Source organism: Sebastes fasciatus, chromosome 17, assembly GCF_043250625.1.
Source record: "Sebastes fasciatus isolate fSebFas1 chromosome 17, fSebFas1.pri, whole genome shotgun sequence".
Lineage (NCBI taxonomy): Eukaryota > Metazoa > Chordata > Actinopteri > Perciformes > Sebastidae > Sebastes > Sebastes fasciatus.
In genome coordinates this window covers 8,502,028-8,515,283 of record NC_133811.1, presented here as the reverse complement: position 1 = coordinate 8,515,283, position 13,256 = coordinate 8,502,028, and the positions used below count along the sequence as shown (strand labels likewise).

The window sequence follows — 13,256 nt, the reverse complement described above, 5'->3', positions numbered from 1 at the left end:
TAAAATATTATATATATATATATATATAAGTATAATAAACATTTTCAGTCCAAAATGGCGGCAGTGACTGTTGTCAAAAAAACACCGGAGTTTCATCTCTTTGCTTCTATACTCTTTAGCGGGTCCTCTTCACGGAGTCTGCCATGTTGCTCCGTCATGTTTCTGCAGTAGCTCAGAACGGACAAACCAAACACTGGCTCTAGAGAGAGACTTTCACGTTTCTACGTCACCTGGAGGCCACCGTAGTTCTCCGACACGCTTGTGAAACCGCGGTACCGCGGTACCGCCAGCCGCCGTCTGACCTCCGTTGCTCCTAAAGTAGAGTTATTATTCTTACTTGTCAAAACATGGCACCTGCCTTACCCACAATGCAGCTCGACACGTTCAGTTGGAGATTTGGCCGTGTTGTGCTCGTAGCTAGTACCAAGCAGAGATGAGGATACTTCACACAGCTCCGTCTAAAAACGCAAAAGGTTTTATACAACTTTGTAATAATATTCCCTAACACTCGTATACAGACTTTGATATGTAAAATTTGTGCATTTCCCCTTTAAGTTTGTGACTGGAAGCAAAAAGTCAGGATTTCTACTATTATATTTCATCAAAACCAACAAGTTACCCAGACAGAAATAAGGTAACGTTCAATGTAATCATGATTGAGACATATTCATACACGGTAATGTACTCTTTTCAGATGGTTCTATATGTGTGAATGCAGTGATTGACACGTCGTGTGAACCCTGCGAGATAATCAGCACGCTGCTACCAATGAGTGAAAGACACGCTTTCTCACTCAGACCACACTGGATATCATGCACCGCTGCTAAATGTTACTTCAGTGAGGACCAGTTTGCTTACAAGTCTTCTCTGCTGGTGTGACCGTCCACAGCTAACTGGACTGGCCTGTCAGGATGGTGAGAGGCTGTCACCATCACTGTGGTGACCGGAGGAAACATACATTAGCTTATGCTGGCTAGCAAGTCCTCCTAATGTGTGAAATTGCTCATGTAGTTCAAAAACAACTCCTCGGACATCTGTCTCATCGGGACAATGGTGTTTTTGCAAAGACTTGCTGGTTACAGAGTGCAGGATGCCATGTTTGATCCTTGATTTTTAGACCCCACATGGGACATATGTTACAGTAGCAAACACAGCTTCATTTACAATATATTCAAGAGCCAGAATGGGAGAGTGTAACGCGGACTCTAATAATCCAGTCTTTCAGTTTTTATTATAAACAAAAGTCAGAAAAAAATAATAATTTTGGATAACCAATATATGTTTTTTGCTTCTTTATTCCTGCAGTCATCTTGTGACCCCTGACATTAATCTTGGAGGGTCCTTATCCGTAGGTTGGAGACCACTGATTTAAAAGGACTGTACCAGTTGTTTTTTTTATGTTTCAGCCAACGTTTATACAAATTACATTACTTTCTACTCCTGCGCATTCATTAAATAATGCAGTATTGCCGGCGGTAGCTCAGTGGGATGAGCGAGTCGTCCTATAACCAGAAGGTTGGAGGTTTGATCCCCGGTTCCATACTGTCTGCATGTCGTAGTGTTGTTGACAGAGACACTGAACCCCAAGTTGCTCGCCGGGCGCTTCACAGCAGCCCACTGCTCCTCACTGCTTAGGATGGGTTAAATGCAGAGGTCAAACTTCAGGTTTATACCTGTATGTATATTATGAATGTTTAAAAAACCTGCAATCTGCAAGACGTCTGCCACTCAATGATTCCAACCCGTTCTGTTCCCTCCCTCGTTTTATATCCATGGGCTCATGTGTATAGATTCCTGCTCTTATATATGTTTGAGGTACAGCCTAGTTTTTTATCTCTGCCAAGGAGGAAGGAGGTTATGTTTTCACCGGCGTTGGTTTGTTTGTTTGTTTGTCCGTTTACCGTATTGATTTGAATGAAATGTTTTGGAGGGATGCGGTGTTGCACAATGAACAATACATTAGATTTTGGTGGACCATGATCCAGATTCAGGAATATTTTTAAGAATTCCGACTGTAGATTCAACGTTTTTTCACATTAAACTCGGTGAAATTACAGTTGAGTTCGACCAAAGCACACTTGGTGATTGTTGGAAAGAGTAACGACGACGGTTTAGGTGAGTTTTACTTTGTTTCTGTCCAGTTTGAATGAAGTGTTTTACGATGCTCTGCTACATACAGCTGATCTCAACATAAACAAAAATACACGTGAATGATGGCAAAAGATACGCAATGCTTCTGCCAACACTTGGGGATCACTGCAGCAGCCCCAACATCCAGTAGCTGCATTAACTGCGAGGGAGGTGAAGCCAGAGGCCTGATGGGATTGTGGATGGGTGGGGCGGCTGTATGACTGTGCAGGGGTTGAGGGCACGGAGGAGGCAGAGTCTGCTCAGCTGAGAGCAATGTCTCACCCAGGTACCAGAATTTCTTCATTAACGAAGACACACAGACATCAGAGGGACGGGGTTGGGGTTTTGGGGCGGACGAGGGGGCGGTCTGCAAACACACCTCCCCGCCGCTGCGCTGACTCGCTGTTCCAGACTTGACAACTTGTTTTTTGGCATCGGCCCCTCGTAAATCACCCGCAAGGGCCTTGCACAATGTGACTCACCGTCATAATCGTGGTGTTTGCGGAGGCCGCTTCGCCCTTCTGTCTTCTTCCATTGGTGTCTTATTCCTGGAAGTGGAGGAGGGATACGTGAGTGGACACCAGGACAAAGATGAGACAGGAGACTGGCATCTTCCTCAGCTGACAGATTTAGATTTACCCCATTGGATGAAAACTTCAGTCCCTGTCCGTGTCTCCATTCTTTCACCAAAACAAATGGAAAATGTAGATATAGTGTGTTTTACCCTCTGCTACAACTCTGCTACGACTACAACTACACTCACAATAAGGCAACAGTGACCCAACCCAACATCTGCATCTGTTGTTTAGAGTCCTCTGTCCTCCACACCTGGGTGCTGGGCACACTCTGTAAAGCGTATTTGGAGCACACACTTCCAGGGGTGGAGAGGAGGCCGGTGTGCAAAGTCAAACTCCAATTGTCAATTAGTGAAGGCCAACACAGGCTGCAGGCTGCGGTGTACGGAGCAGATCAGCCATCGTGGAGAACAAAAGACTTCAGTGAGCTCAGAGTCCTCAGATCAACACACACACACACACACACACACACACACACATACACACACACTGTAACTGTGAGATGGCTCTGGGCCCAGCAGGACCTGTTTATCGCTCCAGACTGAGCAAAGAACATCAGCAAACATCCTCCCCACTAAGACTGGACAACAGCTCATAAACAGGTACACACCCACAAACACACACACACACACACAGATGAAACACAACGGCTCAGTGATTCTTTTATTTTTGACTTACTGACTGTAATAAAGTCATTCCACTTTCAATTCTATGAATGGTACATATAATGGAAAGTACCTCAAGCCTACTCCCTTTACTATATCTGGTAGAGATTGTAGACACACCGGTGTAACTTATTAGTAATAGCCCAGGATGATTCGCAAATACTCTGTGATATTAAAATAGTGTCAGTTGTTCATTGGTCCAGTGAATCACATATTAAAGATGTGAGAATATCAAATACATTATATATAGGAAATGCATAGTAAGACTTGTTAAATACATATCAGTTGGATTCGTGTGCATAAACTCAACATAGTATATACATACATGTACATATGTAACTATAAAAAATATATGTTTTTTCTCTCCTCATCATTACAGGATCACACAGATGAGGTAATATGACTGAATGTCTCTGACCTTTGACCTCCCTGCAACAGGATGCTTGTTATACTGAAGAGTGCTACAGGAATGACTCTTAAAACCCGGAAATGAGTTAGCATTTTAGCACTTCCAGTTCCCTTGTCTCAAAGTCAATGGGTTTTTAGTTAGACGCCTGAAATAAGGTCTGTGGTTAACACAAGCTGAAGAGAATTTAACGTTTTGCTCTACGAAAATACATCAATAAATACCCCACCCGGGAATTTTAAAGCTTTTATGTTTTAAAAAAAAAAGGTGGTTGCGAACAAGTGGCTAAATGAGACTACTAATCGTCATCACGCAGACTCGTCCGCCTTTACAGCCTCGTTGTGTATACTGAAGTTCATGCAAACGTGGTGTAGTTTGTTTATAGCTTTTTACTTCTGGTGATTGCATTTATGCTTCAAAAATCACAGAAGTGGTGTTCATTTGTGGAGATTATCTTGCTGAACAAAACGTGTAAGTAATCCAAAACCAAATGGAGAAATCCCATTAGCGTTTTGTTGAGGGAACCCGTGTGAATCTAACTTCCGGGTTTGCCAACAAAAATACGTGGACAATAGTGGCAACCCCTTGGACAGTTCCTAACTCCACAGCTCTAAAAGGTCTTTTTAGCTTGTATTGTGAGGAGCTCTTGCCACTCAGCAGGCTGGTTAGGTTAATCATCTCTGAGGAGGAGCAGCCGTGGGAGCCCTGATTGTCCCTGATGAGGATCAGGTGTGTGAAGCCTATTTCTACCTCTGGTTTCAGTGTTCAGATGCTGATTTATTGTCTCATTGTGAGAGGTAGTGAGTGCTTCTTCTAGCTGTATAGAGGTGTGTGTATCAGCAGAAGTTACCACGTGAACCTATCTGCATGATTTGCTCACCGTTTGCTGTTTGCTCTTTGAGCTCACTCTGTTAGAGCGGGGCGGGTCTGTGTGGCCCGGCTTCTCAGTTTTGACCTGGCATTGCTGCCAGTGTCTTTAGTCGACTTTACTCTGTTTCCCGGAGAGTTTATCCTCTAGTCAGCTGCTCGGCAGCGGTGTTTAACTGGGGCTAACTTTAAGATTTCCCCTGGTCCATAATTGCATCCCACTCTCTGTTACCCTGACAGTCTTTTGGAGCATTGTTTTGTTTAATTCATAACTCCGTTCCCATCAACCTTGTTTCCAGCAGCAGCAGGCAGTTGTTTTTAGCAAAGAAACCCTGATGAACCGACTGTACTGTATACGCTACCTGCCTGCACCAGCAGAGAGACAAAATCAGGGATAAACTAGTGCAGTGATTTTCAAAGTGGTGGCCCCGTCCCCCTTTGGTGTTGCCAGGGGGGCCTCATGAAATTGGAGAGAAGATGAGGGGAAATTAAAAAAAGAAGCTATTATTATATCCATCCATCCATCCATCCATCTGCAACCGCTTATCCCGTTAGGGGTCGCGGGGGGGCTGGAGCCGATCCCAGCCGACATTGGGCGAAGGCAGGGTACACCCTGGACAGGTCGCCAGTCCATCGCAGGGCTATTATTATAATAAAATATAATTTATAATAAAATGCCATTTAACATATTGGAATCTTATTTGCCATGCCGATCTTTCTATTTGCCTGCCATTCAAAACAACACTCCTCACATCATAAGCCATCAGTGTTGACCTGTAACAGTCTGCGCCTGCTACAAGACTAAAAGACCTGACGAGGAGACACACACAGACACACAATGTTGTTGAATGTTGTTCAACTAAGCTGACAAACAATGCTTATAATGGAAAACAGAAATATTGAATCTAATGGAATGATTAAAGATATGAACTATAAATATAATTATTATTGCATTCATAAAAGTAAAGACATGTTTTATTTTATTTTTCTATTTTATTTCTAATTACCTCCACCAAGGCAGAAGGCCTAGGAAGGAGGTTATGTTTTCACCGGCGTAGTTCTTGGTTTGTTTGTTGGTTTGTCCGTTTGGAGGATTACTCCAAAAGTCTGTGATGGATTTGAATGAATTTTTTTGGAGGGGTGGGGTGGGGCACAATGAACATCCATTAGATTTTGGTGGCGATCCGGATCATGATCCGGATTCAGGATTTTTTTGAATAACTCCGCTCGCCCTGTGCATTAACACCACAGGCTTTAAGACATGCGCAGTGTAACTGATGACGCGTTCATGACGCATCACCCTGCCTCTTTCCTTTTGCCTGCAGAGAGAGGGACGGACAGAGAGCGGGGGATGGAGGGAGGCAGGGACACCTGTAGATTCGGCCTTTTTCCCATTAAACTCTGTGAAATTACAGTTGAGTGCGACCAAAGCACACTTGGTGATTGTTGGAAAGAGTTACGATGATGGTTTAGGTGAGTTTTACTTTGTTTCTGTCCAGTTTGAATGAAGCGTTTTACGCTGCTCCACAGCGTAAGTACAGCTTATCTCAACATAAACAAAAATACACGTGGATGATAGCGCAAACTGCACGGAGGGGGGGGGGGCAATCATACTCAGACAGCTTGGCGGTGGTCTGCGATCTCCGGGAGCCATTCTAGTTTACTGCCAATGGCAGGACATCTTGCAAAAGGGGGACCCCAGCCATAACCTAACGCTATTTCCGGGGGCCTTGTCATGGAAAATCTTGGGAACCATTCAAATAGTGAACATAATGCATCATTTAGCAGCTAAAGATCCAGATATTTTTCTTCGGAGTTGGTGGAGACCAAAAACAGATCTAAAAGGAAAGTGAATATTGGACTTTTTTAGGCACTTGCACTTTACTTATTTCAATGTCAAGCTACTTCACTGCAATTCAGAGGAAGTGGCTAGTTGTATTTCATGCAAAACATAGATCAATATGATGAAATTATGATACTATTTTATATGGTTAACTACCCAGAATGATCTCCATCTCAACCAACAACAACATCAAAATGCTGCTTAAACATCAATGTACCCGTAGGCTAATATTAATAATAATAAAAATGTTAAAGTAAGGGATAATGTACAGCGAGCCAGTCATTGTTGTGAAATAAACTCTGACAGGGAAATGCAGGACCCAGACACAAAGCTTATTATTAGTACATTTTGTCTGTACTTTTACTTCAGTAAGACTTTGAATACAATTATAATGCGAATAAGTAAGAGATTTGTTTGCCACTGCTAAAAAGGACTTCTGCCTTCTTCCATGAGGAGAAAAATACACTCAAAGTTAATTTGCTTATCTGAATGAATATCCATAAGTTTAAGCAGTTTAAACAAAGACAGCTTCTGTATTTTGCTGAAGCTAACAGAGATAAATTCCTAAATTTGGAGTGGCAGTAAAGTGGAGGTTTTCAGAGATGTTGGCGTTTCATGAGTGGACCTTTGCTCCGCTGCTATCGGCCCCGCCAGCTGCAGGTCACATTGCTGCTTCATTACTGTTTGCCCGTGGCCCCGTGACCCTCCAGCCTTCATTTGCACCTCGGTGAGGACCACTCCATCACTGCTCGGAGGCCGGAGCTCTGCGGGTCTGACACACACATCACACCACTGACATCATGAGTGCACGGCCAAGCCACCGGCCTCAGGTATGAGCCAGAGATGGAGCTGGATCAACCAGAAAATACTTTTACTGTACATTTCACATGGTTTTGCCGGGGGTGGGGGGGTTCTCTTCAATTGAGCTTGGTTCTGCAAATGCTGATTTTTTTTTTTTTTATTTAATATGATGTAGTTTTGTTTTGTTTTTTCTTCTTCTATAATGTCAAATGCATTTATTTATGACATTTTAAAATTAGCCACAACATAATTTTGATGTTACTTTGATTGTATATGTGTACTTTTACCTTAAAAATGATTTTGTACAAAGTATGTATGTCTATGATTAATATGATGTTCTGGATTTCAGACCCCAGCAAGACTAACTGCTGCCATTGGCATCAGCTAATGGGGATCATTTTGAATAAATAAATAGATAAATGAATAAACAGATAAATGAATAAACAGATACATGAATAAACAGATACATAAATAAATAGATAAATGAATAGATAAATGAATAAATAAAAATGTGTCATTGTAAATTTTGAAAAATACTAAAGATTTGTCAGTATACATTTTAACAAATTAAATAGTGTTACATACAAAGTTGTGTAAACTATGACTTTGACTCAGTGATGATCAAAATGTGAATAACCACTTGCAATTTTAAACTAAAATCTATTATTTTTGAATGCATAATTTTAAAAACATATGATTTTTCCTTGAAAGATTCTTCCTTCATTTAACTTGTACACATTTTTTATTTTTTTTAATCTATTCATAATAATATATAGAATGAATTATGATATAATAATAAAGTGTTTAAAGTTGTGTTTTGCAAATAAAAAAGTTGGTAAATGGAACTGAGTTTTGTTTGTGTCCAATGTGTTCCTGCCAATAACGCAAAGTCGGCTTTAATGTGCATATCTTCGTTTATTATATTCAATCCCAGGTGTTAACGTTCCGGGTGCTTATACCTTTGACTTTCCTCACATGCAGATCTGAATGTGTTAGCCGTACGTCGCACCATAACGCAGATTGTAACAAAAGGGTGCCAGTGATGGAAAAGTACCCCGATGGATTTCTTAAAGTGGACACTTCTCCATCACCTCGTCATTTCAATTACATGTCAGAGAAGCCACATTCACTTAGCGTAGCGGTGCGGACGCTGTTATTTAAAGAAAGCTCATAACGCGGGGCCAAAAGTTTGATGATTGAGGTTTGATGCACGAGGGCAACACCTCGACTCTAAACCGGAGGGTTCAAAATGAGAATATATGAAACCTTATTGATGTTTTTCTGCTTGATTAAACCACAGTGGCCCTTGTTTGCCCTTTGACCTTTCCAGATTATGGGACTTTAGTGATAATGTGCATGGTGTTTTATGCTTTATTTATTTCTCTGTGTGTATTAACAGCTTTTTGTGAAAGAAAAAAACAACTTATTATAATACTTGAAGTAGAGAAACAATAAATTCCTTGAGTTAAAATCATTTTAAGAGGCGAACCAAACAGACAAAATGACACTCGTATTTGAGAAAACAAACATTTTTAATTTATTATTAAATGACATAAATAAAACTCACAGCGAGTTCAAATACAAATAGATAGTTATGTACACTTGTTTGTGCAGGAGTTGGTCTTGACGAAACCCTGCAGGATGCAGAAGGCACTTGTGTGTCCGATCTTTGAACATTTATTGCAATCGGGAAAAAAAGGCACATTTATATGGAAAACACTGGACGTTAATTTATTCTATTTACACACATATACACATTTATGTTAGCAGAACCATTTTTTCATCTTATATATTTAAAGATAAAAACAAAAACATCAAAGTTTGCTCAGTTGAGTTTGGTTGTGTGGAGCTAAAGGAGTTTAGAAAAGGTGTAATTAACATGTTGGGAATTACTAAGGATTTCTGAACATGCAAGTCTTATTATTCTAGTGTGATGTTGCCCAACACGGGAAGAGATGATTGTCTTTCAAGTTCTGTCTTTGCACATCAACTGACTCCAGACAAACTTTACACCTTTTTTTTTTTTAAATAGAGCCTCTGGAATGATTTAATCTTCTAAACTGCGCTTTTTCACAAGCAGGAGCCAGAAGAGATCTTTGCATTTCATCTTCTCCAGGACCTTTTATTTGTGTCTTTAGTCCGGCTCCTGAAGCCTCCAGAGACTCAGTAGCTCTGAGCCACGGGCGCCCAGGACGCGGTCAGCCTGGCGATGGAGCTCTCGAACTGGGCATCCCCGACTTCGCTCAGGCTGGGGTCATACATGGAGGAGGGCGAGGAGACGGGCAGCGAGGAGGTCAGGCCCGTGTAGGAGGAGCCCCTCAGGAACTGGGAGGTCAGACCTCCGGGTATGGAGCCCGAGGCCGAGCCTGAAGGGGTGAGGGTGGTGCCGGCTACTGACCATAGGCTGGGGTACTGGCTGTGGGACGAGAGGGACAACAGGAGGGTTTTAGTTGATAACGTCTACGCAAAAAAATTAGGGTTCAAAGATGGCGACAACATGGAGGGGGGTAAAGAAAAACCAGGAGGCCACTATCATTGACACTAAATCACATGAACTAATAAACACAAAGAGGAAACTACAAAAAAAAGTGTTTTGATGCTGATGAAATCCAACTTAAACAACAAATTCCCAGCTCTATCTCTGTGTTTTATTGTGTTGATGCGTCATTGATGTTGTCTTATGTGTTCTGTTTTTGTGACCCCTGGCTGCAAAACAAATTTCCCCTCATGGTACAATTGAGATAACCTAACCTAACCTATGGTCAAGAAGCTTACCTGGACTGGGATGTGGAGTTGGTGCTGTGGGACAGAGTGCCCATGCCTGTGGAGTTGGGGATCTGAAGAGCGGACCAGCTGTCATGAGTGGGCAGACTCCCTGAAGTGTTGTCCATGTAGTTGTCTGAAAATGAGGCACGGACCACAACTTAATGCAAATTCTCCCATTTGTTTTGATTCCTAACATGATAAATTGAAATTGAATTGACACTGAGGCTGAGGTTGCAGGTATATAGGGGTCAAGTAAGGGGTCTTACTCGTGCTGGAGGTGCGGTGTGGGTAGTGGCTGGGATACGGGGCCGCTCTGTGGTTCCTCAGGCTGGAGTAGCGCTCGCAGTAGGAGCCGGAGGAGTGGCCCGCTGAGCTACTGAACTGAGGAGGGCTGCTGCTGGGGCAGATGGGACTCTGGCCTGGGAGGAACCAACCTCCAACTGTGGAAATAAAATGACCAAAATTAAGTCATATAACACATTCGCAAACCTCTGTTTTACCATTATTTCGTTCATCATTTTCAGAAGAAATGAATGAAACTCACGCTGAGAGTAGCCAGACTGTTGGCTGTCTGCATTGTGATCGGGGAGGTCTTTATGGTCACTCCTGCAATCAAAAAAACAACAACATTAGATGCCATACGTCAGGTACACTAAGTGGATCATGTGAGGAATTATCTGAGGCTCCTACCCGTACCTTTCTTTGGCATCCAAGAAGGCTTTGGCAAAGGGGTTGTGCTTTATCTTCAGAGCAGTAATCTGAGGAGGAGGAGGACATGACAGCTGTTAGCATTTTAATCAATATTCAAAGAGTGTTATTAAGGTTTTTATGTGCTTCATGCACAACTGACCTCTTCATTCTGGTAAGCAGTGACTGCGATGAACTGTGTTTCGGGGAAAGACTGGCTGCTGATCATCTTCTGGATGCCTCCGACCTTCACGATGTGTATTCTCGGCTCATACTTGTGCAGAGAGTTCAGCATGATCTACAGAAGAAAAAAAAATCCCAATTAGTGTTACTATTTATCATTATAATAAGTCAATTTAGTACTTTTCTCAGATCAGGTGAAGATATGTTCTTAATATATATGTTCTTAATATGCCCTTGTACAAAGTATTTCCTTTTATAATTGTAATATAAATGTAATTGTAATGTAATTGTAATATAACTTATTACTCTAATGGAGCTTCCCAGCAAAAAGTATTTCACACGCATGACAATAAACATCTTGAATCTTGAATCTTGATATGGCTGTAAAGGTGACATTAAGTGTCTCTCTCTCTCTCTTTATACTAATTATCCACATTGTTTTGTCATGTTTCTTAATACTGAAGAAATCCAACAGGTCCTAAAATAAGTGAAAGGATTTTGGATAATAATAATTTAATATTAAATATACTCTTTAAATGAATATATCTTCCTGTTTGTTTTGGGGTTTTTTTATCCTGTAGGCCTAATGTGGCACAGCTAAAATAGTATTAAAAAAAGTGTCACCCTATCACCATAATTAATGATCTTCTTCATATATAATCCCAATTAGTGTTACTATTTATCATTATAATAAGTCAATTTTGTACTTTTCTCAGATCAAGTGAAGATATGGCTGTAAAGTGACAGTCTCTCTCTCTTGATACTAATTACCCACATTGTTTTGTCATGTTGCTTAATACTGAAGAAATCCAACAGTTTCCTAAAATAAGTGAAAGGATTTTGGAAACTACCTCTTATTTCAGTGGTAAATAATAATTTAATATTAAATAGCCTCTTTAAATGAATGTTTGTTTTTTTATCCTGTAGGCCTAATGTGGCACAGCTGAAATAGTATAAAAAAGTGTCACACTATCATTATAATTAATGACATTCTTCATATCTCCAGTATCTCCTCACCTGTCCACCTCCGTTGAGTTTATTGGAGAGTTTGACTTTGCTGAAGGAGACCGGAGCTTTCATCCAGTGCGCTCCGAAGTTGGGTGAGTCCGGGTGGATGTAGACGCAGCTGGGGCTCTGGGGCTCCGGTTTGCCACCGGGAACCCACTCTCCGTTCACGTATTTCCACCGGTTGTTGTCCGCGGCCACGAAATCCAGCAGCACCGAGTACATGGCGTTGGGGTCCAGGCCGCTGACGTTGGCCCTCAGCACCGGGAACATCCTCCTAGAAAGAAAAAACAAGGTGAGTGAGGATTTGTTTAAGGCTTATGTGAGAGAGAAGTTTTTTTAAACACATTTTATTTTAGCTCAATCAGAAAACCAACTTTCGTTAACATTTTGTATTTATTTTATTATTTTATTTCTAAGGCCTCAAAGAGCAGCACTTTTCACAGAGCACTTGTGTATGTGAGACCCTGTGTGATATCAAAATATAATTATAATATTATTATAAGTATAATTATAAAATTATAAATAAAATTAAGAACATTTTATAAACGAATCACACTGAAAACCCCCGTGCGTAAAAAGCGCGTAAAAACGTGCCCAAAAAAAGGGCACCACTTTTTCTTTTTCCACTGGCTGCTGTTTTCATTTGGAAACCTACCTTCCCGTTTTGGTGACAATCATCTCGTTGGTTAACTCTTTGAACTTGTTCCATAGATCTGCATCATCCAGGCTCAGTTTAATATCCCTCTCGGACGCGTCTCCCTTCTCGCTGCCCTTCTGCAGCTCGCTCTCCACGGCGCTGAGCAGATGCTCCAGACGCTGGTCGCTGTTGGTGCTGGAGGAAGAAGTCATTATGTCCAAATGCTAGAGCAAGTGTAGAGATAGATCTAGATCCAAAGACGTGTAGTGTAGAGGCTCAGTGACTCTGAGACAAGGCCCGAGTGATAGTGCTTTGTAAAGCCTGAGGCCTCATCCTTTAAGGGCCCCCAGGGACCTCATGGGGATGTTGGGCGTGGTCTCTGGTCTATGGTCTGTGCGCACACATCTCAACTCTCTGACCGGCTCTCCAAACACCGCCTCCTCACCAGGCTGAACCTCTCCACATAATAACACATTTTTATAATTTAAAAAAAAAATTGAAATCAACTTTTACCTTTAAAAATTTTAATTTGTTTCCCTCAACCAAAAGCCACTCAAAAAAAAAAAAAAAAAAATGCTTGGCCCAGTATATAAATACAACATCCCATATAAAATGGCATCTGAATACATGTACAAAAACAAAAGCTCAGAGGATGTAAAACAACAACAAATCGGTGAGGATTTCTCTA

General features: G+C 41.4%; 1 protein-coding gene across 1 annotated transcript; it reads right to left on the bottom strand.

The window, feature by feature from the left end:
* Positions 1 to 8,937: 8,937 nt before the first annotated feature.
* On the bottom strand, positions 8,938 to 12,921 carry tbxta (T-box transcription factor Ta). Its single transcript, XM_074613725.1, has 8 exons — positions 12,587 to 12,921; positions 11,941 to 12,205; positions 10,904 to 11,038; positions 10,750 to 10,811; positions 10,598 to 10,659; positions 10,320 to 10,493; positions 10,063 to 10,186; positions 8,938 to 9,703 (listed from the first exon to the last, which is right to left on the bottom strand). Exons 1-8 carry the CDS (start codon positions 12,778 to 12,780, stop codon positions 9,451 to 9,453), a joined length of 1,269 nt encoding a protein of 422 aa, XP_074469826.1. The 5' UTR covers positions 12,781 to 12,921; the 3' UTR covers positions 8,938 to 9,450.
* Between the last annotated feature and the right edge of the window lie 335 nt (positions 12,922 to 13,256).

Excerpts from the sequence above, each read along its gene's own strand:
- tbxta (XM_074613725.1), bottom strand. The coding sequence starts at position 12,780 with ATGACTTCTTCCTCCAGCACCAACAGCGACCAGCGTCTGGAGCATCTG. Across the intron at positions 11,039-11,940 it reads AACTCAACGGAGGTGGACAG|ATCATGCTGAACTCTCTGCA; the intron begins GTGAGGAGATAC and ends TTTCTTCTGTAG. Across the intron at positions 9,704-10,062 it reads AACTCCACATCCCAGTCCAG|CCAGTACCCCAGCCTATGGT; the intron begins GTAAGCTTCTTG and ends CTCGTCCCACAG.